Consider the following 25,173-nt stretch of genomic DNA (forward strand, 5'->3'; position numbering starts at 1 on the left):
AGCCCGCATGCCACAACTACTGAAGCCCGTGCGCCTAGAGCCCATGCTCCGCAACAAGAGAAGCCACCGCAACGAGAAGCCTGCGCACCGCAACAAAGAGTAGTCGCCGCTCGCTGCAACTAGAGAAAGCCCACGCACAGCAATGAAGACCCAATGCAGCCAAAAATCAATAAATAAAATAAATAAATTTATTTAAAAAAAGGGGGAATATCTGGATTTTTTGTTTGTTTACTGTGTGTGTAAATAATACCATTATCTGAGATTGGCAGTATAGGAGGAATGGTTTCAAGGGAGGAGCTGCATTCAAAATTGAGGTTGTCCAAGGAGAAGGTATAGTTAGACAAGAGCAGTGGACTAAGGTCAGAACCTTAGGGAACACTTTTACGGAAGTGGTGGAAAATAAAGCTTTTTAAAACGATATTATGGGTCACCGATGTCTAATGCAACTGAGTATTTCAGTGATATAAAGATTAAAATATCTCTTGGGTTTGGCAGTGTCAGGATGAATGACATGTGAAGGGGCTAGATTCAGCCTGGGTGGATAACTTTTTTAAAAATACTTAACTGGGATGGAAAGTAGGCAGTGTTGTTAGCTGGAGAAGGACACTGGCTAAAGGGAGATCACCTAAAACCTTTTTTTAGCTGATCAGTAATTTGAGCATATTTATAGGTTGCAGGGAAAGAGAGGTTGAAGATACAAGACAGAAAAGGGATAACTGATGAAGCAGGTGGATGAGAATGAGGATGAACACCATTGATAGAAGGGCTAACTTTTTGTTTTTTTAGGTAGCTGTGGTGTGGCATCCTGACAGATAGTTTTGTTATTTTAACTAACTTTTATTGGAGTATAGTTGATTTACAATGTTGTGTTAGCTTCTGCTGTACAGCAAAGAGAATCAGTTATACATATATCCACTCTTTTCCATTATAGGTCATTACAGAGTTTGAGTGGAGTTCCCTGTGCTATACAGTAGGTTCTTACTAGTTATCTGTTTTATATATAGTAGTGTGTATATGTTAATCCCGATCTTCCAATTTAAGAAGGTCTAACTTTTAATGGTGGGGAGGAGAGAGTTATATACCAAGAAAGGAAGGACAAAATTAGGGGTGGGCAGATGAAGGCAAATTGGGGGAGACGGGTGTGGGCTGGCAGTTGAGGTAGTTCATGCCTAAAGATTGCTGTATTTTTCAGTATGTAAGGTAACTCATTGAGAGTGAAAAGTTTGGTGCTAGGTTAAAGGACTTGGGGAGAATTATCAACATATAGAATACTTGCTGGCATGAATGGGAGATGGAGCTCACTAATGATAAATAAAAATATTACTAGTGGAGTTGAAGGCACAGTGGAAGTCAGAGACCATGTATCCAAAGGGGGACCAATCTGTAGGCTTGTGTAATTTCTCTAGGATATGGCAACCCAACTGTATCAGTGAAAAAAATCACAGATTTTGGAATTAACTCAGGCTTTGGGTTGCCTTAGACGATGTATCAGAATTACCAGGAGGGAAAGTTAGTGGTTTTCATAAAGTATTTCAAACACTAATTTAGGCTGGAAGCACAATAAGAATGGGGTTCATGGATTGCTAGGAAATACAGGAGACTTAAGGTATCCATGAGGTGTAGGTGGAGTTATTGTAGGAGTGAGAAAACTGAAGGATAAGACATTGTGATAAGAATGCAGTATTGGATTCTGATGAAGAGCACCTCTGGGTAATAAGTGGCAAGGTTTTGGATTTCAGGGAGTGCCTAAGTATTGTGAAGAGGTAGGAGGTGGTCAAGGAATTGCTACCGTGCTGCACAGATGATCCACATGAATTCTGAAAGTCACTCATGATGTGGATAGGATATGTTACAGTGCATAGGATATGTTACAGTGTTACAGTGTGTCATTGAGTTAAAGGCTTTAGGAAATGTGGGAAAATTCCCAGAAGGTTGGTAATATAGGCAATGTGGGGTTACAGTGGGAAGCCATTACTTTAAATAAGGAGTTGTCGGGCCCTTTCTCCCTTTTTTTAGAGGATGGAGGATTTAGAACATAATCCTGTGCCCCATATACCTCAGGAGCTTGAGGTAAAGTCATCAATGTGCACTTATTACTCAGGAGTTTGAGGGGAGATAGTATTTGTGTTCCATTGCCAGGCTTCAGTTAAAGGAAGTTGGAGGGATTGGTTTATGAAGAAGCTGATATGAAAACATTACAAGATTGACTCAGATTACTATATTTTTGTTACGTGAGTGAAACAAATACAGTTATTAAGCATAAAGTACTTGTAATACTTACAGGTGAGTAGTTAACATATTTGTTTATCTGTGGTAATAATGCCCCTGTCTATCGATGGCAGTAACTCATGTGCCTACGGTGGCCAGTTAGGGAATGTAAACGAATGCCAAGGGTCAGATTGGAGCAGCTGCTACCTGGTACCAGCTGATCTTTGCTGTTTAATAATATAAGGCCACTGTGGCCTGCTTCAAAAGAAGTCAAAAATCCAGATTTTTAAAAAATGTTAGATCTCTTGATTTTTCAGTGTTCACAGCTAATTAAAACAAGGGTTTGTGATCTCTGGAGTAGGGCAATAATCGGGGACTCCGAAATGAAGAGCATGTAAAAGCAGCTGTCTCATCATGGCGTTTCTCAATCCTGGCTGTACTCTGAATTAGGTGTAAAGCTTTTTTTAAAAAAAAAAATACTCCATAATTCCTGGTCCTCGCACTTGGTGATCTGATGTAATTGGTCTTGGGTGGGACCGGTGCATCAGTATTTTTTAAAAGCTCATCAGATGTTCTAATGTGAAGCTAGACTTGAGAACCGTTGATCTGATAGGTAGTATGGCTCGACAACAGTCCAGAAACTGCGGGATCATGTTAACAGTGACTTCTTGGCACCTTCTCTCATTTGTGCTAACTTCATCTTGAATCTTTTATTTTTGACAGCAGTTATTCCCTTTGCTTATGTTTCTAAAACTTGTGTTCGTAAGAATTGCTTAGGAGCTCATTAAAAATGAAGATTACCAGTCTTCATCTCAAGAGATTCTGATTCAGTAAATGGAGCCTTAGAATCTGAATCATCTGTATTTTTCACAGGCCCCCTGGGTGATTGTGATGCAGAGGGTCTGAGGACTGAAGTTTGAGAATCTCTGACCTGTACTGTCTGTTGCTGATGGCAGACAAATCTGTATCTCTGGCCTTGGCTTGTTTTCTGAGCTCAACATTTCCACATCCAACTGCCTGTTAGACACATTTTCACTTGGGAATCCCAGACTTTTCATTGAAAACTTTTTATTTCATCATTCTTGAAAAGACTTCAACCTCTTCTTCACACATCTTAGGCATGTAGGTAGACTACTTTTCCCAGCCTTCCTTCCAGCTAGGTGTGGCCATGTAACTATCTCCAGAATAATGTGAGTAGGAGTTCTGTTTCTACACATATTCTTCCACAAGCATTTACCTTTTCCCGTGTTGCAGGGTGGACCCTGGAATGCAATGGCCGCAGGCATGTGACCTTGGAAGCCACATGTTGAAATAGCAGAGTGGTCAGCCAGGGTTCTTGGATGATGCATGGAGCAGAGTCTGTCACCTTGGAAGGCCTGCCCTATACTGTTTCTTGGTGGTTAGATAGACTTCTTTTGTGTAATGACTCAACATTACATTTTTTGGTATTTTTGTTATAGCAAGTTAGGAACGTTTTTCCTTAATAACATTAGGCACTGTTTTAGGTGTCAGTGATCAAATTGTGAATAACACAGAAAAGATCTATATTCTAGCTGGGAGATCTCAGCCCATATCTCATTCCCAGATTACTTTTAACTGTAAAGATGTGGTTTTGCGGAAAGAACTCTGCACTGGGTCCCCAAACTTCCATCTCAACTCTGGTATAAGACAGTTACTTGATTTTGGGGTAGTATAGAATAAAAAGTAATGCGGGAAATCCCTTAGCTTAAGTAACAGTACCCCTCGTTCTCTTGTTCCACATTTAAAAACAGATATTTGAGGTCTGCACTTTTAACTTATTCTTAACCCTGCTCTACTAGTTACCAAGCTGCTTTCTCTAAATGATTCCTGAAAATTTAATTCCTTTTTGAAGTTCTTGTTGACAAGAAATGAAGTAGCCAGTATTTTGTGTGAAGTATTTCTGAGTGTTGAATGTGGGAAGGAAAGAAAGATGAGGTCCTGAATAAGAAGTAAAATGCTTGCTTTCTCCCCCTTGTTCCCTCCCATTGTATCTTTGCCTGATTTTTACTCTTAACCAGTAAACATACATCTGCTGAAACTGAGAGGTTGATCACAATTTGTCTGGCTTGGTGTGAGGGGTGGAATTAGTTTGGGGGTGTATATTAACAGGTGAGAATCCTGAACTTTTTAAGTTTGCTTTTGAAACCAGCATTCAAGGTAATTATAGTGTCGATTGTCCCAGGTTCACATTTTGAGAAACAGTGCCTTATAGCATATTAGTTCTTCCCATCTTCCATTCTCTAGGTGACTTTGCCCCCTATATATATGTCCAGCATTATGGCTGAAATGTTTGTGACAAAGCCAAAGATGCTGTCCTAGCTCTCAAGTTATATACTTTTTTGATAATAAAAATGATCAGTTCTGTTAAATATATGTTTTTTTGGGAGAGGCCTCATAGTAAGCATTCTAGTTGTACTTATATTTCTTCTCTTTTTTGATTGGATTCATTATATATGTTGATATCCTCGTTTTCAACATAGCTAGAAACTTTAGAGTTTGAAGGCTTTTGATGTAAGTTTGCTTTGTGCAGTAAATGGAACTTCGTCTTACTTGCAGTGCAGAGTTATACCCTGTGAATTATGGAATGACAATTAAAATGTGCTCAAGTTCCCAGTATCATGTTGCTGTGTTTAGCACGCCTCAGGGGCATCTTTAAACAAAATTCTTTCTTAAAATCAGGATGATACTTGCACAAAGAAAATTATACTAGTTGATATTAATTGAATTTTATAGCTAATAATGAGTGTTGGGACTAACGCACTTTAAAAGAAAAAAGTATGAATAAAGCTGTGATACTTATTCAATCGATTCTTTTAACTTTTTTTGGACAAACTAATGATAAACTATAGAGATTTTATGTTTTGCATTTTAAGTACTAAATGACAGTTGTATATGTGGGTTTGTTTTAATTTGTACCATTCTTCAGGAGACAGTTCTGTAATTAAGAATGTTTAACTTAAATTTATTTTACTTACGCGATTTTAAATACTTAGATTTTCTTGTTAAAATGGGATTTTTACATCTGAAATAATTTTAAGGAATCTTAATTAGTGATCAAGAAGACAGAAATCTCTAAGTATTTCAAATAGAGGGTTAGTCATTAGCAGTTCAGGGTCAACCTAAGGGAAATTAGGTCATATGAAGCCAAGCTAGTCTACTTCCAGTTCACCCTGCTCATTGGGTAACCCTTAGGAAGATCTTTATATCCTAATTCTGTGAAGCCATCAGAATTATTTCTCAGCTTTTCATCCTCTCAACTACTGTTTCTGAAATTGGCAGATATATAAAAGCAAAAGCAGCCCAAAAAAGACAGGCTCAGCAATCTGGGCTTCCTACTTCTCTTGTACTTTGGATCCATAGTTCTTTACTATGTTTTTAGCTCTCTGATGGCTCTGAGCAGATTACTAAAAAACAAATCTTTTGTCCAGTTTCTCTAGATTTTTTTCAGCAGTCAAGTTAGAATTATTTAGTTCCCCATTTTTGGACGTAGAAATATTTCTTAAATGTAGTAGTGGTATTTTATTGAAGTAGCAAAAATCGAGGTGAGCCTTGAAGTAATGGTATCTTTAGGTCAAACTCTATGAAACAGAAATATTTAAAAAATGATATGTCAAAGATTTTATTAGTAGAAAATATCTATTAAATACATGGTACAGAGTAAAACCATGAGTGAGGTTTACAGAAATACAAGCTGTTAAAGCAAGGGCAACGGAAGACTTAACATTTTTCTGTTAATAATTATTTTGTGGGCTTCCCTGGTGGCACAGTGGTTGAGAGTCCGCCTGCCAATGCAGGGAACACGGGTTCGTGCCCCGGTCCAGGAAGATCCCACATGCCGTGGAGCGGCTAGGCCCGTGAGGTATGGCCATTGAGCCTGCGCGTCCGCAGCTCCACAACGGGAGAGGCCACAATAGTGAGAGGCCCACGTACCGCAAAAAAAAAAAAAAAATTATTTTGTGTTTGCTTATTCATTAGTCATTTGATAACGTTTAGCTGCATACATACAGTAGCAGGCACCGAAGATTTAAGAAAAACTATGGGAGACAAAAAATATCTTTAAATTTTATATATTGTTATAAAGGATTATTTTTTAAAAATGTTTTATCTATAGAAGATTGTCTTCGAATCTGTGCACTATTCTGCAGGTCAGGTGAAGAGAATCATATTTGGAAATAATGTTGAAGGTTAAGAATTGCTTTGTTAAGGTATAGCATTTTTCTGAATAATGGAAAAATAAATAGCAACAAAATATAAGTTGGATTATTTCTTGGTCAAGACATATTATAAGGTTTGCCTTTGCAGAGAGAATATCCTGAGGTGGAGGAAGCTAATCATATTTTACTGATTTCTTGGTGATCCTCTGGGAAGATTACCTGACACCACGTTGGTAGTTGAAGTTGACAAGGCTGCCTTATCTTGGGTTTGGCGAGTAATGCTATGCTGTTCAGGTGTTTGAAATAAATCTTTAAAATATAATAATGATTTTTAGATAGTAGTTGGTCTTACAATTTGTTTTCCCTTAAAATAAATATTGAAAATGAAAATTCTTTTCTCGAAGATGAAAGTTCTGTTTGGTTTCTTATTTTTTATTTTTATTTTTGACGGTTCGCGGGCCTCTCACTGTTGTGACCTCCCCCGTTGCGGAGCACAGGCTCCGGACGCGCAGGCTTAGCGGCCATGGCTCACGGATCTAGCTGCTCCGCTGCATGTGGGATCTTCCCGGACCGGGGCATGAACCCCTGTCCCTTGCATCGGCAGGCGGACTCTCAACCACTGCGCCACCAGGGAAGTCCCTTTTTGCTTTCTTTAAAAAATCCCTTCACATCATTTTAAGTGATAAGGAGCTAAATTTTTGTATATCACATTTTTAGAGGAAAATAAACACCTTTCTTTTTTATTGCTGCGTTGGGTCTTCGTTGCTGCGTACAGGCTTTCTCTAGTTGTGGCGATCGGGGGCTACTCTTCGTTGCAGTGCTTGGGCTTCTCATAGCAGTGGCTTCTCTTGTGGAGCACCGGCCCTAGAGTGCATGGGCTTCAGTAGTTGTGGCTTGCGGGCACTAGAGTGCAGGCTCAGTAGTTGTGGTGCACGGGCTTGTTGGCTCTGCGGCATGTGGGATCTTCCCGGACCAGGGATCGAACCTGTGTCCCCTGCGTTGGCAGATGGATTCTTAACCACTGCGCCACCAGGGAAGTCCCAATAGCTTTCTTTTTCATAGACACTTATTAGAGCATATAACATACATAAAGTACACAAATCAAGGTGTATAGCTCAGTGTTAACCATAAGTGTAACCACATCCAGGTTAAGAAATAGAACATTACTTGCATCCCAGAAGCTTCTTCATGCTCCTATTCATAACTCCTATAGAGTTATTTTCTTCTTCCTCTCCAAAGGTGATCATTATTCTGACATAAAGCCATCTTAATAGTCAATGAGAATAATTACAGTCGTTGTGACTTGCAAAACTTTTTGTCAATACGTTAAACTCTTTCAATAGAAATGTATAGGGAAGTAAAATAAATGGTAAAACTAATATTCATTTAATACACTGTAATTTATAACATTAGAAACATTGAGAGTTTGAGTTTTATTTCTTTGTAAAAAAACTTATCAAGAGTAGTTTGAACAGTGTTTGTCTTCTTCTTGAAGCAAGCATCTTTTTTATGCCTTGGTGAATGGTCATACGTACTCCATTCTGAGTTTGGATCAGTTTCCGATATTTTATCCTTTGCATTTTCATTGTTGTGAAATTTCTCTGAGAGTTACTTTAATGTGAATTTTTTTGTTAGCCTCACTTCCTCTGGGACATCTTCATCCTTTTTTGTCACAGTCCCTTTTGTTGTTTGCCTTCAGTAAGCTTGCCTTCACCAATTTCCTGAGGCTGTATATCTTGAAGGCAACATTGTCAACATTCCTATGGTCACGTTCTTCGGTAACTCCATTTACGTTCAATTTGAATTCCACTCCTACCATTGTCACTTTGTTTCTTGGCTGCACTTTTGTCTTTGTTGACTAATTCTCTTTCAATTATCCATTTTTATAAAATATCACGTGGGTTTATCACTGGGAACAAGAAGGCAACAAAACTACATGCTTTGTTGTCTGTGTATGAACTGAGTAACAGATGCACCGTGATTAATCCAAAAGCCTTTGAAAAATGCAGTGCGATTCGTCACTGATGATGATGTGCATTTGCTAGTCCTGTGGTGATTTGTGGACTGAGAGCTAGCAGCTTTGCACCCATTTATATTCCCATTCGCAACACATGTGAATTTCAGTTGTTCCACATCCTTGTCAACACTTGGTATTTTCAGTGGTTTTTTTTAAAATTTGAGTTAATAAGTATGAATACTTATTATGTATTATGAATTATGTAGGCATTATTCCTCTTAATCCATCATTCCTGTTTTATAGATGACGAAACAGGCACAGAGAAGTTAAGTAACTGTCACACCTCTCCCATGGTAACCAAATGATGAAGCCAGGATTTGAACCCTGGCAGACTTGTTCCAGAGTCTGTGCTCTAAACTATTGGACTGTATATAAATTAAAGATTGAAAATAGAGTAGAAAATACTTTACTTGAAAATGTAACATATAATTTGAATGTTTAGAAGAGTTGAAGGAATTTTAATACTTGAAGTTAGGTATGTTATAAAGTAACATTTTAGAATCGTTAAGTGGTTCCAAGAAAGCTTTAGAATGTTTCTTCTTATTTCTTAAACTGATAGATTAAATTTGAGTGTGTGTGTGTGTGTGTGTGTGCCCGCGTGGGTGCGTGCACGTGTGTGTCTCAGGATTTCTGAACTTTGACACTATTGGCATTTTGAGCTGGGCAGTTTTTTATTGAGGGGGTCTGTCCTGTTTATTGTAGGTTGTTTAGCAGCACCCCTGACCTTTACCCACTAGATGCTAGTAGTATCCCCCTGTTGTGACAGTAAAAAATGTCATGTCTTCAGATATTGCCACATGTCCTGCTTGGAGCAAAATTACTGTCACTTGAGAACCATCAATATACTAAGGAGCCTCACTTAATAGAATCCTTTTTTATCCTTGCATATATTTTGACTGTTTTTCATATTCATAATTTGGATAAGTAGGGTTTTTTTGCATTTAGAGTATCAGATTCTCAGAGCAGTAATAATAGTTGTACTCCTCACTTGAGTACATTAAGCATCAGGAAACTGTTTCTAGAGGTTGCTTTTCCTCTTTGAAGTATAATTACAGCTACTTAATTACTTATAATTACAGCTACTTACTGTGGAGAATATTAGCTATCCAGATTTCTTTTTGGATTGGAAGGTTGGTGTTGGAGGGAGGTGGCTTTGAGTAATGGAAGATCAATTTTTAAAATCTAAAATAGGGAACTTAGAATATTGACATCAGAAAATATTTAGTTACATAAGTTTTTCATAATAGTCAAACTGATTTACTAAATAATTGTGAAATATTTGGTCTTCCACTTGATAAATAGGAACTATCAATCAATGAAATGAAAGAAAAAAGCTTAACAACTAATTTCTAATTAAATAAAAATTTAAAACTTACATTATGAAGTACTACAATCACATTATAGAAAAGAAAGAAAGGAAAAGAAAGGAAAAAAAAGAAAGGAAAAAATTCCTTGATTTTACTAGGAATAAGTTTACAGATGAAAGCACTGTTGACTTTCTGTTGAATTACATGCTTTAAAAACTCATTGCACTCTCACATTACATTTTATGCCAAAGAAATAGAAGTGAAAGGTTTTTGTTTAGGTATAAGGTAAAAGATACAAGGTTGCTCAATTTGTCCTTGCCATATTATCTTAATTTAAAGAAAAAAAGAAAAAAACAGCTAAGCCCTTGTAGTATATCCATTTTTACCTAAGTCTGGCATAAATTATAGTGGAAGACAAAAATTTAAGAAAATTAAGACTCAGTTGTGTCATAAAATTAATATGACGTGCACCAGTGATATATATTAAGACACCCATCTTATTTATGGATTACTGGATTGTTTTGATAACAGTAACTTTTTTCTCTCAAAGAAACTCTTCTGGTTGACATTTGAAACCAAGCGCAAACTAAATTAACCAGGTGTTACGCCAAGAAAAAGAAGGAATTCAAAGTATTGTGTAGCATTTTGTAACTTTAGATTGAGCCTAGAAAAAGTGAGATTTGTACAGAATATAAATAGAGGAAGAGAGAAAGGAAACTTGTTATTTAAAGATAAGAAAGGCATTCTGACAGTCAGTGTGGATCTTGAAGTCTAACTCTGTTTTATGGACTAGAGTAGTATTTTTAGGACCAGTAAATCCCTAGCAATTTCCAGCCCAACCCAAATTGTGTATTATGATGAGGCTTATATATCCCACCCTAGTTTTCACTATTGGATGGGATCATTTGCCTATTTGATAGGAAAAAATTAAAATAACTTGAGTTATATTAAATATTTAGTGAGATGATACATTTGTCTTTCATTGATTTATCTTCATATCCTTCATCTACTTTTTATTGGTGTTTTCATCTTGTTCAAAGGTTTGTCAACATTCATTAAATTATTAAAGACTAACATTTAAGATTGCCATCAGATGTTGGAATTTTCCCTCTTAATTGGAAATTTGCTTTAAATCTAATTACATTTTCAACTTTAGGCTCTTTTTTTGTATGTAGTTTAAACTTGGTATTTTGATACACAGTGGTTTCTTCCTGTAGACTTATAATTATTTAGTATCTTTTAAATATATATATATATATATAGAGAGAGAGAGAGAGACAGACAGACAGACAGACAGAGAGACAGGTCTTTTTCTCCTATTCCTTCCTTCCAAACATTTAGCTTTTTAGTCAGCCTGAATTTGTCATGGTATGTGTTAAAGGAAAGAGAATCTATCACCCTCTTCCCCACATTGTCTCAAAGTTAGGTAAAATATTTTATAACTTGAGGATCCATGTGTTTGGGGGAAGGTTAAAAATAAGATAATGGATAATGAAAAGACTAAAGCTTAAAACTATAGTCATAGATACCATATTCATTGTAAAGTTGCTGTGCTTAAAGGAGTTAGGAAGTAAATTAAGATCAAAGGCCATACATGAGCAGATGAACTAATTTTTGTGTCTGTGTCTTCCTGCAGAGGATGCTCTGAGAAGTGTCACTGTAAATAAAGGTGTTTAATTTTATTAAACTCAGTGTTTCCCACAGTTGTGGCTTAGTATTTTGTGGAACATATTTTGAGAAAGGCTTTTTTATATTATAAGTAAATAAATACTAAATTTGTATATTTACAGTTACATTATAAACATATAAAGTCAGGTCTCTGGTAGAAAATATGAATCAGCCAAAACATATTTCTATCATTATGTAATGAATTTGCTCTCCAAAATACAATTAAACTTCTAAAGCATAAAAATCTTGAGATATTTGCAAGGGGTAGGGTGAAAAAAATCCCCATACTTTTCTTTGTGTTCTGTGAGAAAAAGGAAGCTATAGGTAAACTTTTTATTCTTTAATAAATTGTGTTTGGAAACCTTCAGGAAGTACATACTTGACATTGGGATCAGCAAATTATAACCCATGGGCCAAATCTGACCAGCTGTCTATTTTTGTAAATAAAGTTTTATTGGAACACAGCCACACACATTGGTTTACATATCATCTGTGGCTGCTGTTGTGTTAGAGTGGAGTGTTGAGGAGTTGTGATGGAGACCATATAGCCCACAAAACCTAAAATATTTGTAGTTGGACCTTTAAGCAAATGTTTGTTGACCCCTAGTCTAGCGAATGGCCATTCTGCCTACTTTTCACTTTATATGTGTTTCATCTGTGTACAGAACTCCATAACTGCCATTCTTTACGTTGAATTATCCACAGTTCATCTTCTGTAAAGCAAATTGCTTGGGAAGTCAAGTGGAAGTCTTGTTCTGGAGGTTTTATTATTTTGAGTAGGTTTTAAACTCTTACAAACATGTAAGATTTCATAGTTTTTCTGAATGACAAAGCTATCAAGCGGTTGTATTGGCACGCTTAGCTAATTTCTTGAATAAGCCTTTATACTGATTTGATGGAAATCATAGTGGGGTAATACTGTCAATAGAATTAGCTAACATCTGTTGAGTGCTGTGTACCAGGCCCTGTTCTAAGTGCTTTACATATAATATCTCATTTACTCCTTGCAGCTGTAAGTAGGTACTGTTATTATCCCCACCTTGTAGATGATGAAATTAAGGCATAAGGAGGTTAAGTAACTTGTTCAAGGTCATGGAGTCAGTAGTTACTTTGGGAGGGGCTTTTAGTACTTAGGAGGCTAGTTCACAGAGGGCCTTAACAGTCTCTTTCCTTCCTCTACTACTTATGCTTCTGTTAAGTCCTATACATAGGGCTAGTATTATATTTGAAATGTAGGTGCTGTATAATTCTATAAACGCCAAGAAAGCTCTCTGACTCATCATTGTGTCCTTGGCACCAACATATGATGCCTTCACAGAGCAGTTAGAGTGATCATTGTAAATGTACATCAGATCTCTCTACTGCCTCATTCTTTGTTGGGTTCCATCCCCTCTGTTATATCTCTGCTCAGATATTACCTTCTCAGAGATGTTCTTCCTGATCATCCCATCAAAAATAACCTCCCTCACATCTACCTTTCTTTAAACTGCCTGTCAATCTGAAATGTTGTATTTATATGTCTTCTCCATTGCCCAGTGAGGGCAAAGACTTGGTCTTTTAGTATCAAAGTAGAGTGGATATATTTTCTCTTGTTCTTTCCATCCATTTTCTGCAACAGGAGCCTAACTTCCAAGGGTTGAAACCACTTACCTCCCAACTCACTTGCCTCCTAATTCCTTGATTCTTGAGATGAGTTCTGGGCATACTTCTTGCTCCTTATTACCTCCTCCAAGCCACAGTTCCAGTGTCGTCTCTGAACTTCTCCATTTGTACCACCTGTCCTCATCTTTGTACTCTTTGATGAATTTCCAGGACCCCATTTCTTGTTCCTGGATTATTATAGTTTCTGGCATATAGTCTTCTCCTCCATCCCTTCCTGTCCTGATTTGATGATGCTCTTAATTAACACCAGTTCTTTCTTGTGTTTTCAACTCTTTAGCTCTCCACTGGCATGGTCAAACCCTACAATCATCATCCCTGGAAAATGTTCTGCCTCTATCATTAGCCCTGAGTTTCTGTTTTTGACTTAAAGATACCATATTTATATGTACACAGCTCTTAGACGTTAGTTTGTCTAGTTCAGTCCTTCTCAAAGTTTCCTGTGCATCAGAATCACCTGGAGAGCCTTGTTAAAGCCTGGAATTCTTGGTCTCACTCCCAGAGATTCTGATTCAGTAGGTGTGGTTTGATGCCCTGAATTTGAATTTCTGTCACCTTCCCAAGGTAATGCTGATGAAGGTCTGGGGACCTGCATTTTGAGGAACACTGCTCAAATGAATACATTCCCCCAAAGGACAGATACTTTCCACTCTGCCTTAAGCGTCTGTTTGTGTCCTTACTTTCTTTACCTTCTATTAATGACTTCTAGAATTATGTTACTGAGGTAAAGGACTTCTGAAGAGAGATTTCTCATATTTTTTCTTCTTGAAATGAAAATTTTCCTCTTTATCCTTTTTGTGTTCTTCTCTTCTTGCCTTCAGTGCTATTCTCTTCTACTTAGTTCCTTTGTCCCATTTTTTCCTGGTGATTTTTGGCTCCTTTTTCAGTTACCATTTTTGTGTCTTGGTTTATCAGTTTCTCCATCTATAGGAAATTAGCCTTTTCCCCCCAACTTCCAAATATGACCAAGTAAGCCCCTTTCCTCAGAGTATTGTCCCAATTCTCTTCCTTCTTCCCTCTACCAAACTTTTTTTTTTAGAAGAAAAGTAATAGTTTAACTCCGTTAGTAGATAGGTCATAATTTCTTATAGTCTGATTTGGTTTCCAAAGTTTTACTGGACAGCCCACTCACTGGTCATGTGACTCTTAGGTTTTAAATATGAAGATCTGTTCCAGCCTCTGCAGTATTTGATATTAACTACATTTTCCCTTTTCAAAAATTTCTTCCTTTGTTTTTTAGTTACTACTTTTTTAAGTTTTCACTGTTCTGACTACTTGTCTTCTTGTTTGCATAATATCCTTTAATCCTTCTCTACTTTTTCTTGAAGCTTGGAATGCCTTTCCCACCATCTAACTCTGTGCTGTTCATACGGGAGCCACTAGCTGAATGTGCCTGTTGAGCACTTAAAATGTGGCCAGTTCAGACTGAGATATTGTGTAAGTGTAAAATACATACTGGATTTTCAAGCTGTAAGATGAAAGGGAGAATATAAACTATCTCACTAAATTTTTTAATATTGATTACATGTTGCTAATATTTTAGATATATTGGGTTAAGTAAAATATTGCTAAAATTAATTTCACCTGTTTCTCTTTACTTTTGAAATATGACTACATCATGTGTGCCTTGATTATATTTCTCTTAGACAGTATTGATCTAAATTTCACCTTTGCTTAAAGACTCCTTGGTCAGTTTTTCATCTATTAATATGTATATATGTCTCTTCTAAATTACAGTACCAGCCTTCTGGAACATTTACTCCCCATCCCCCCAATTAGATATTAAGCTTCTTCAGAGCCAGAGTAATTCCTCATAGTGCCTTTCATATATTGGGCCATAGATATATAGATATGAAAAAATATGTATACATACACACATGAATAAATGACTTGGCTAATATTACCACTTTATCAAAGTAGTACCATATACTTATGGTAGATGATGCCTGTGGTGATGTTTTGTTTAATCTGATGGTCAGTAGGAGATGTTGATGTGAAGGAGAGGAGAGACGTTGCTCTGCTCTGAGATGTTGAAATCTGACGTGCACTTCCCCCATGTGTATCTAGCCACCCCAAGCCACTCTGATAGCTCTGAACTGTGCTGTTGTGATTTTACTGCCATCTGGTGTCAGGATTAGGAAACTGTAGTTCAGCATTTCATCTTTCCATTCCCTCCAGAGAAAATAGGCAGTCTTTCCTCTGAATGTGGGCCTGTTCTTCTCCATTTCCTGAGTAAGTTATCAGGAAGAGCTCATTTACTTTCGCTGTATGAAACCTTTATTCTCCTTCTTGGAGCACTCTTTCATTGCCTTCCCTGATAACTTACCTGTGCCTCATGTTTCTGTGGCCACTCTATTCTCAGCCCATTTCCTTCTCAGTGTGGCAGTTTTATAACCCTAGATTCTGGGCCTTCTGCACTTTTTATCCTTTGTTTTCATCTATACCCAAGGCTTTTAAATACTTCCTGTTTACAGACAAATTTATAGTTATAGCCAAAAATCTCTTCTGATATTATCACCAGTATCTGTTGTTGCCTACCAAGATATTACATGAGCATCTCAAATATAGCACTGTCAAGTCTAAATGTGGATCTCCCACCCTGTCCCTATTTCTCAGATCTATTTTTCTTATTTCAGTAATTCATCGTGGCCAGAATTCTGGGTATCATCTTGTCATCCACCATCTCTCACACTCATTAGTCAAACATTTACCTTGTTTCGTTGAGTCTACAAAACTGCACTCTTGTGCATGTTGAATTTGTGACCCTTCCCCTGCTCCCGCCTTATCTAAGTCACCACTGTCTCTTGCTTGGACTAAGTAGACTCCTAGTCTCCCTGCACACACCATTGGCTACATGTTTTATCTGTATGTTTAATATCAACCTCTCCCACTAGCCTGAGAGTTCCGTAACGGCAGGGACTGCATGCATGTGGTTCACCATTGGGTCCCCAGTGCCTGGTACAGTTCCTAAAATCTGTGTAATACATATATAGCTACTTACTTCAGCTCTCAGTGATATTCATATGATTCCTATAGCTTTAGTGATTGAACTTGAATATATTGGAATTTCTTTAATGCTTTATTTCAGTATTAGTATTTTGTCTGAGTCTATTTATCATAAATGAGTTTTAACTGTTTTCTACTTTTGCACAGAGAAAATTATATCTGGAAAGAGGATATAGTTTGGGTATTAATCAGTTAATGACAACAATCTACTTATATATTGTGGACTACCAGTCAATATGCTGAAATTATTTTCTGAGCAGTTGAAATTTCATACAATTGGCTCATCTTTTTACCATTCTTCTGTCTGAAGATAATGGTCTCTAATTTTAATATGGAGGTACATTTGCTAAATCTTCAATTAAAACCTGTTTGACTCCAAGTGTTCTTTTAAATAGAGGCTTGTGTCTTTTTTAAAAAAATTAATTAATTTATCTGTTTATTTTTGGCTGTGTTGAGTCTTCATTGCTGCGCGGGCTTTCTCTAGTTGTGGTGAGCGGGGGCTGCTTTTCGTTGCGGTGAGTGGGCTTCTCATTGCGGTGGCTTCTCTCGTTGTGGAGCACAGGCTCTAGGCACACGGGCTTCAGTAATTGTGGCACGTGGGCTCAGTAGTTGCGGCTCACAGGCCCTAGAGTGCAGGCTCGGTAGTTGTGGCGCATGGGCTGAGTTGCTCCGTGGCATGTGGGATCTTCCCGGACCAGGGCTTGAACCTGTGTCCCCTGCATTGGTAGGTGGATTCTTAACCACTGCGCCACCAAGGAAGTCCGAGGCTTGTGTCTTCATAGTTGTATTTAATAATTTTAATTTGCTTTACTGTTATAAAGATAGTTTTGCTTTATAAGTCTTTATTATTTGGGCTTTCTGCTTTGAGTTGATGATATTGCTTAATAAGGAAATTTAATTTATAAAAGTAAAGATGATATAAAAAGTTGGTATTTAGAGATTGGCAACAATCTGTTGTAAATTCAGAGAGCAAGGATTTTATAGGTATATACCAGGGTTTCTCAACCTTGGCATTGTTAACACTTTGGGTTGCATAGGTTTTTACTGTGTATATGTGTGGGTGTTGTCCTGGGCATTGTAGCATTTTAGGAGCATCCTGCCCCTAACCACTAGGGGCATTCCCTCCTCTCCAGTTGTAACAACAAAAGTGTCTGTAGATGTTGCCAAATTATCACAGGGGGCAGCGGGGAATCACACTAGTTGAAAACCAGTGGTACTTAGAAGAGGGTAGTAGACCATGAACTGTCTCATTGGGGAAATCTTTGGCATTCTCTAGGTGTCTTTGAGAGTATGGTAGCTGTGTGGTATGTTGTTGGTAGCAAGCAGAAGTAGAGACTATATGACTTTTTCACATTAAACAATTTTTGTGCTTGCTTAAAATAAAGTAACTTTTGCACTTAACCACCTGGTTCTACCCCAAACTGAAAAAATGACATAATTCACTGATAAAGTTTCATTTTGTTGACTGATTTCAGAAGTTAGGTGGTGGTAGAAAAAGGGGACATAAATTACAACACAAACAATGGTTTGTAACCAGAGCTTTTGCCATTTGTGCTTGTATATATAAAGTATAGAATATAATTAACTTATTTTATTTTTTCTTCAAAGGGGCATGAGAGATGGCTTTAGAAGAAAAAGTTTCTACTCTTCCCATTATGTGAGAGACCGGTCTCCTCATAAAAGAGACACTTCTTTTTTCAGAGAATCACCTGCAGGCCGAAAGGATTCTCCACACAGCAGATCTGGCTCCAGTGTCAGCAGTAGAAGTTACTCCCCAGAAAAAAGCAAAACTTACCCTTTCCATCAGTCTCAACATAGAAGTATGTATTTTTAAGAGTTCTCCTTTTTTTTTTTTTTTTTTTTGCAACCTCCACTGATAAGAATTTATTGAGTCAGATTGCCTTATATGTGTTATAAGATATTATTTTTAACTCTTTATTTGAAAAATTTCAAACATACAGAAAAGTTGAAAGAATAGTATAATGAATGTCATACACACACATACACACACGCACACACACACGCACACATTTTTAAACCATTTCAAATTGCAGTCTGTATGACATTTCACTTCTAGTTCTTCAGCGTGGAAGAGGTTGTAATCATGTTGGAAAGTCACACACCTCCTGTATTTTCTGCTAATTCCTGAGCTGATCCAGCCTCTTTACTCTTCTATCACTAGGGGAAATCTATTTATATTTTTCATGAAAAATATTAGTGGATCCCCCTAAATATAAGGTATAGCCTTATAGAATTTAGAGCTAAAACCTACCTTAGGTTCATTCTTTCCCAACCTCCAATTTTTTTTTTTTTTTTTTTTTTTTAAGTTTGGAGTGCCTGGCCATGCATAGCATTCAGTGCATGTCGTCCTGGCCCAGTTGTTCAGTATGTGTTGGAATAAATAAATGAAGCAACTTTTCTAGGTAATGCTTTCCTGTGTTGTCATTCTAGACTCTACTACCTGCAGTTGAGCTCATTCACAAAACACTTCCTCATGCCTTCTGTATCCAGGGCACTATGTTAGAACGATGTCCCTGTCACCAAGGAACTAGAATATATATGTGTATTTTTCCCCAACTGATAACAATTTTATCATTATGTAAATATAACATGTAAAGTATAACTTTGATATAAGGCTCATTATGTCATAAATGAGTTAACGTGACATTAGCCGGTCAGGGTAAGAGACTCTCACTCTGGGGTGGAAGAACACGCCATGGAGGAAATGACATTTGGGCTTATCTTTTAGTTCAGACTTCTACAGGTGGAGAAGTATCTTCTAGGTGGAAGGAATTATAAGCCAATAATTTTTCTTTCCTTTTTAACTTCCTTCCTTTTAACTGTTTTTTTCAAATAATAAGGTTTTTAGTTCAACAGTCTTTGCCTCCTGCATGTTCAGAATGATGGAAGATCACTTCAGATCATTAGATTGTCTCCATTGTAGCTGTTGCTGGATTCCTGTATTTAACAAGCATTTATCACTTGTCTACTGTGATAGGAGCTAGGTAGAGTGGGGTTTCCAAAAAACATATTTTTGGATATATGTGTAAGAATGCCATTTGAAGGATTTAAAACAAACACAGTCACTTACACATGCCTGACTGCTTAAAATATTCTTGGAATAGTTCCAGGTAACTGAAAGTTTTACTGTGGAGTTCAGTGTTAAAAGTTTGGTATTTTCTCCTATGCTTTACTTCCTTTTTCTCCCCTCACCCTTCAAGTGGATAAATAGCCTCTAAGTCTAATTTATGCTCACATGCACAGACCTAAATATCCCAAATTAGCTAGATATACCTTCTAAGACCATATTTTTTTAGATGTGTGTGACTTAAATCCAAATCTATTAATAATTTGGTTAAGAGGAAGAAAGTGTCTTTGGAAACTGATTTTGAAGCCTTTTTAACAAAACATGAGTAAAACGGAAGCTTGAGATCCTTCTTTACAGCTTATAGTGAAGCTATTAAGTTATTTAAGTTACTGTTGAATTAGCCTTATTTTTTACATTTCTCCTCTAAAACAGATTCCTAGGGAGGCATCTTCTATCTGCCTTTGGCCTGGTAGTCAGTGGCCAGAACTCTAAAATCTCAAGATGAAATGTAGAGTCACACGGTGATGCTCCTGTCTTAGTGTCTGCGATATGCTTTCCCCATCCTCTGAGGTTTAGTACCTTTAATATCTTGCAGTGATGGAAAGATAACAGAGAAAGTTGGGAGACTAAAATCTGGTGTGAATTGAATGAAATAGAGTGTATAACTTTGTTAATGCCTTCATGTTTATTTTCTTAAGTCATTTAGCTTTGAAAGTAAAGTTCTTTAATCAAGAAAAAAAAGTTTGTTCTGGGAAAACTCTCTTTATGGGTTACTTTGGTTGATTCCTTAGCTGTTGGGGCTGAACTGTTGAAATGTTTTTCTGTACTCCTTTCACTACATAGTTTTTAGAATAGTTACATGAGATAATCTTCCAAAAAGTTAACAGTAAAAGTCTTGCTTTAAACAATAAAAGGAAAAAGTAATTGTTATTTTACATATTTGTGATAATGGTTTTTGCTTTAAATCTAAATCTCAGAAATGTTGATGGCACCTTACTTTTCTTCAAAAAAGGACTGAGAAATATCATCCTTCAATTATCAATCACTTAAACTGGGCTAACTAACAATGATGGGTTAATTTCATTTTCCAATGTAAATTGAAATTTTGACAAAGATTTTAAATGTTTCTGTAACAGGTAAAAAATAATTTTCTTATTCCTTATGCCCTCATTTTGTTAATTCTTTTTTAACTTTTAATTTTTTGCTTCTTGTTCTTACTTTTCAGAATAATTTTATTTATTTTAATAATCACTAGTAGTTTGTCCATGGTAATTATTTTAGGACTAATTCTTCACAATTGTTCTGTGCATTTAATATATCTGTGCTTAATTATAAGCCACAGAATGACTATTACTTTTTCATCTCAGCTGCTTAGTTCCCATTTTGTGCTTACACACACGCACACACATGTTATTTAATTAAATTTTTTCTGCATAGCCTTTTGGGGTAAATCCTATGGAACTTTGTACTGACATAGACTAATTAGCTTCCTAAATCAAACTGTTTACACCTTGTGTTCCACGTTTAAGAATTTTCTGCCTATAACTTAAGTGGACTAACCTGTTCATAACAGTGACTACAATACTATTTTTCATTCCTTATTGTTGTTCATATTTACATGCTAACAGTGTAGGTTGTCCTTCTTAATCTGTTTATTAACACATTATTAAGATACTGTTATAGTTTAAATTGTTTTGTTATGTATACCTTGTGTATTTTTACTTGAATTTTATTTTATTCTAATTAATCTAATGAAACATCTCCCCATTTGTCAACTATCTCTTAGATATTTATTTCCTTTTTCCCTACCTTCTCTCAAATGAATCTCACTGTTTTCCTATCTTATACTTTTGCTATTTACCTTCTGTTTAGGATAATAGCATTAATAATGATCACTATGTTTAGTCTCCCATATGGGTATGGGAGGCTTTTTGTTAAAGTACTTCCTGTGATGTTTACTGTATCACAGTACAGTCTTTCCATTTTTGTATAGCTCATTTTTAAAAACAGTTAAAATCTTTTCCTGTAATGTCTACTTAATACTAGTTATTTATCTTAGAGCCATAAAGATATTTCTTTTTTTGTTGGAACGGTTTGTGTATTTGAAAAGTACCATCATAATCTTTTCGATTTTTTTTTTCCAGGTTTAAATATATTTAGTTCCTTCAGCTGTTCCTTTCATTTGACATGGTTTTCAGACCTTTTGCTTTCCTAATTTTCTTTCTATTCCTTTTAAGTCATGATGCCAGAAGTGAACTTTTATTTTGTCAACCATATTGTATTACTGGTACTTACTGAAACTGCAGGCAACTGAAACCTAGGCCATTTTCACATATATTACTATGAAACAAAAAGTCCTGCAGCCTGTACTTTTTTCAGCTGCAATTACTTGTTTGTAGTTAATTCATTAAAAAAAATATCTGGGAATGATATATTTCATGTAGTTAACTTTGACTTATAATTCTCTTCCATAAAGGTCTTAAAATCTCTTTAGTGATCCTATGTATTTAGCAGCAGATAAAAAGAGCTTTGTTTTATCTACAAATGAAGTATGCTTTATGTGTTTTGTATTAATCATTAATAATTATGTTGTGTTATAAAGCAGAAACTAACACACCATTGTAAAGCAATTATACTCCAATAAAGGTGTTAAAAAAAAAATTCTGTTGAGTAGCATAAGGCACAATATAGAAACCTCTGCAGTGTTTATCTGCAGTGTTTGCTGTTATTCAACCAGTTGTGATTCCCCATCTTGTTTTCTTTTCCACTTGAGGATTACAAAGCATTTCCACTGTGGAAACAGTGACATAAAGATTGCCTTGCTTAGTGTTGTAAGTCTGTTGTGGCTCCTAGGGATGATTATGTTAGGTATTTACAAACTCTTTGTTAATTCATTCTAAACATTTGCTACAGATTAATGTCAAATTTACCAGTGATGCTCATATATAAATTAGGTATATGACATTTTTAAAATGTCATTACTATGGAAGATTTGTCAGTTTATTGTTTTTGTTGGTCTGTATCTGATTTTCTATAGCTCTGACTTTGGGCCCAGCCTCCCCTTACTTTCTCAATATCAGCAGCCACTATTAAGAATGAAAGATATTTTTAAGAAAGACTTATTCATCAGTGTTTAATCCTTTTCGAAAGCATATCTTCCACAATAACTGAAAATGTACAAGAATTAAAAATACTATTTTGAGAAGAGTGTATTTGGAAGATAGACTCTATTATTGAACTTAAGTATAATGGGAAAAGGCACATGTCTTAATACCTGTTGGCTGTGAATGAATTTGGAAGTCCACATGAATTTTTGGATCATAGCTGAAATTCCAATAAAATTTAGAGGTTTAATTCTGCCTTTAGAAAGAAGGCTTTTCTGTGCAGGTGTAAGTGATAATGGGAATATGGAAATAAGACTTTACCATCAGATTATGTTTATTATGCAGTAAGAACCTGTTTTCTTAGCAGCTAAATATTATAGTGTTTCTTGGTTTGAAAGTCATTGTATTTATGTTCAGTACTCATAAAATCATTCAACAAAAATATATTTCATATAAATGGTTTGCCAAGCAAGACAGACCTAGTCTTTGCCTTCTGAGTTTATGATTTAGAGAAGGATACAAATCATTACATGGGAATAGGCATTTTAGGTGATATCTGACGAGTGGGCAGAAGTTTGTGGAGAAGGATTATTGGGATGAGCTGTGTCATGAGGAATTTAATCTTGGACTGTTAACTGATCCAGGCTGTAAATGTGCTATTGAATTAGATTCTACAATGTATTCTTTTGTGTGAGAATCTATTTATTATATCACAAAGAGCTTTGGCTGTGAGTTTTCTGGGTGAATCCCAGGAGTACAGCTATAGCTTTTCTGGCACCTGAGTGATGGAGGTTCTGAAACAGTAATCAATTAATGGCATTTTCATATGTGTAGGCATTTATAGCATCCCTGTTGTACATGTTCATAATATGTACAGATGATGTAATATTTTACTTATATTTTAAAAAGTGAGCCCATGTGGTTGTAACTGATGTATTAAAGGAAAGTTCTCTTCAGAAATGCACTTCCATGTATTCACAGTTAATATGCCTTTATTTCAACTTGTTGGATGTCTTACCTCCAAAAGTTTGTTATTTGTGGGAAGCAGAGGTGGTACAGAGAGAGCTTTTTCTACCCCTGTGTCTGGTTGTTTTTTTGGTGTCTTTACCACAAGGATCATTTTTCTTGTGTCCCCTCCATTTTTCTGTTTCATACCTTCTTTTTTTTTTCTTGGCTGCACCGCATAGCATGTGGGATCTTAGTGCCCTGACCAGGGATGAACCTGTGCCTTCTGCAACAGAAGTGCGGAGTCCTAACCACTGGACCTCCAGAGAATTCCCTGTTTCATACCTTCTTGAATGAACCAGTAGATCTCTGAGAAATCATGTTCTTCCTAACCAAGAGCCCCAAATTTGCATGTCTTCATCCATGATCCAGAAAAATGAATCATTTCCTCAGCATCCTTATAGCCACCTCATCTTCATTTGTTCATATCTTAATTTCCCCTTTAATGCTTCAGCTATAAAGGAGAGATGAATCTACTACCTGTGCTGTTAAGTTTATTGATTGATTGATAAGACGTTCAGAAGTATCTGGTTTTCTCTTATACATCAGGCACTGTACCAAGAATTTAATAGTTTGCAAGATGTAGCCCCTAATTTTATTATCTCCAGTGATGGTTTTCTTTTTTTTTTTTTAAGAGTTTTTGTTTTTGATGTGGACCATTTTTTTAAAGTCTTTACTGAATTTGTTCCAATATTGCTTCTGTTTTATGTTTTTTGGCCACGAGGCATGTGGGAACTTAGCTCCCCAACCAGGGATCAAACCTGCACCCCCTGCATTGGAAGGTGAAATCTTAACCACTGGACCTCCAGGGAAGTCCCTCTAGGGATGGTTTTATTTTTTTTTCCTAGCAGTGTATTTTGCTCCTATATGGGTTATCAGTAATTAATAATACTTGATAGGATTGGGTGAGTCTGGTTAAGTTCATCGCTGCTTTCATCAGGAGAACACATCAGCAAGAAAGTATATTTCTGAAAGATCGTTTCAGACTTACAGCTATTATATGCAAAGAGACAGCAAATATTGTTAAATTCTTAGAGAACTTTTAAATGTTTATTGTAACATGAAGCTGCTTCTCTGGCTTTCATTTCGCCTGCGTGGGAAGCACTTTATACCTAGTCTATGGAACCAGTATTTGAAATTCTTGTTCATTGTCTTCCTCACCATTTATTCTTTCACTCACCAGTACATTGACTTGGATTTTGATTTCCATATTGCCAACTTTAGAATTTTTCTTTCCTGGTTTCTTTCCTTCATTCTACTTTAGAACTCATTTTCTTTAGCAAGTCACAGCAAAGGCAGGAATGTGTTGAGCCTCTTGCCCTGCTCTCAAGTAGGAGTTAGTTTCTACTTACTAAGATCACATGTGAGATGAATTTGAAGTAATGGCTAAGTGGCCAAGGAGTAGCATTCTGTCAGTTAGAAATATAGAAGTGTGAGTGAAAGAAGTGGATTTGAGAGACATTTGTCTTCATAGTATTGGTTGGAGCCACGGAAGAATAACAAAACAAAAAGGATTGAGGATAGGAGGAACATTCATATTTAAGGAACAATAACCAACAAAGGAGAAAGAGAAAGGTAGGAAGATGTAGGATGACAAACAGAAACGTACAAAGGCATGAAAAGCAAATGCTAAAATATTAAGAAGAACTTGTGTATGAATCATTAAGCTGCAGTAGTAGAGCACAAGAAGAAAGACCTTCAGTTTTAATATAAGCAGATCATTGGAAACTCTGGGATGAAGAGTTTAAGCACAATGGGTTGTTTCTATTACCTCTTATGTTAAAAAAAATACTCTAAAATTTCGTGGGCTAAAACAACCACTTACTTGTTTATGATTTTGCAATCTGAGCTGGATTCAGCTGGTTTTACTGTCTGTTAGGATATTATTAAATAGCCCAGGTCTGTTGAAGGTAACGTGGATGGGAATCTGTAGTTA

The 25,173-nt window shown here is 36.3% G+C and overlaps 1 protein-coding gene across 15 annotated transcripts in view; it reads left to right on the top strand.

The window, feature by feature from the left end:
• The window catches only part of PPHLN1 (periphilin 1), a 140,416-nt gene that overhangs the window by 40,731 nt on the left and 74,512 nt on the right, over positions 1-25,173 (top strand). For 12 of the 15 annotated variants that reach the window (XM_067696211.1, XM_067696207.1, XM_067696204.1 and 9 more), the window contains one exon: positions 17,649-17,860. The exons of 1 other annotated variant lie outside the window; for it this stretch is intronic. In XM_067696211.1, the coding sequence (XP_067552312.1) occupies positions 17,649-17,860 (212 nt within the window). The remainder of the gene's footprint in view (positions 1-17,648; positions 17,861-25,173) is intronic. 2 more of the 15 variants (XM_067696210.1, XM_067696202.1) reach the window with 1 other exon arrangement.

This window comes from Pseudorca crassidens, chromosome 11 (genome assembly GCF_039906515.1).
Source record: "Pseudorca crassidens isolate mPseCra1 chromosome 11, mPseCra1.hap1, whole genome shotgun sequence".
Lineage (NCBI taxonomy): Eukaryota > Metazoa > Chordata > Mammalia > Artiodactyla > Delphinidae > Pseudorca > Pseudorca crassidens.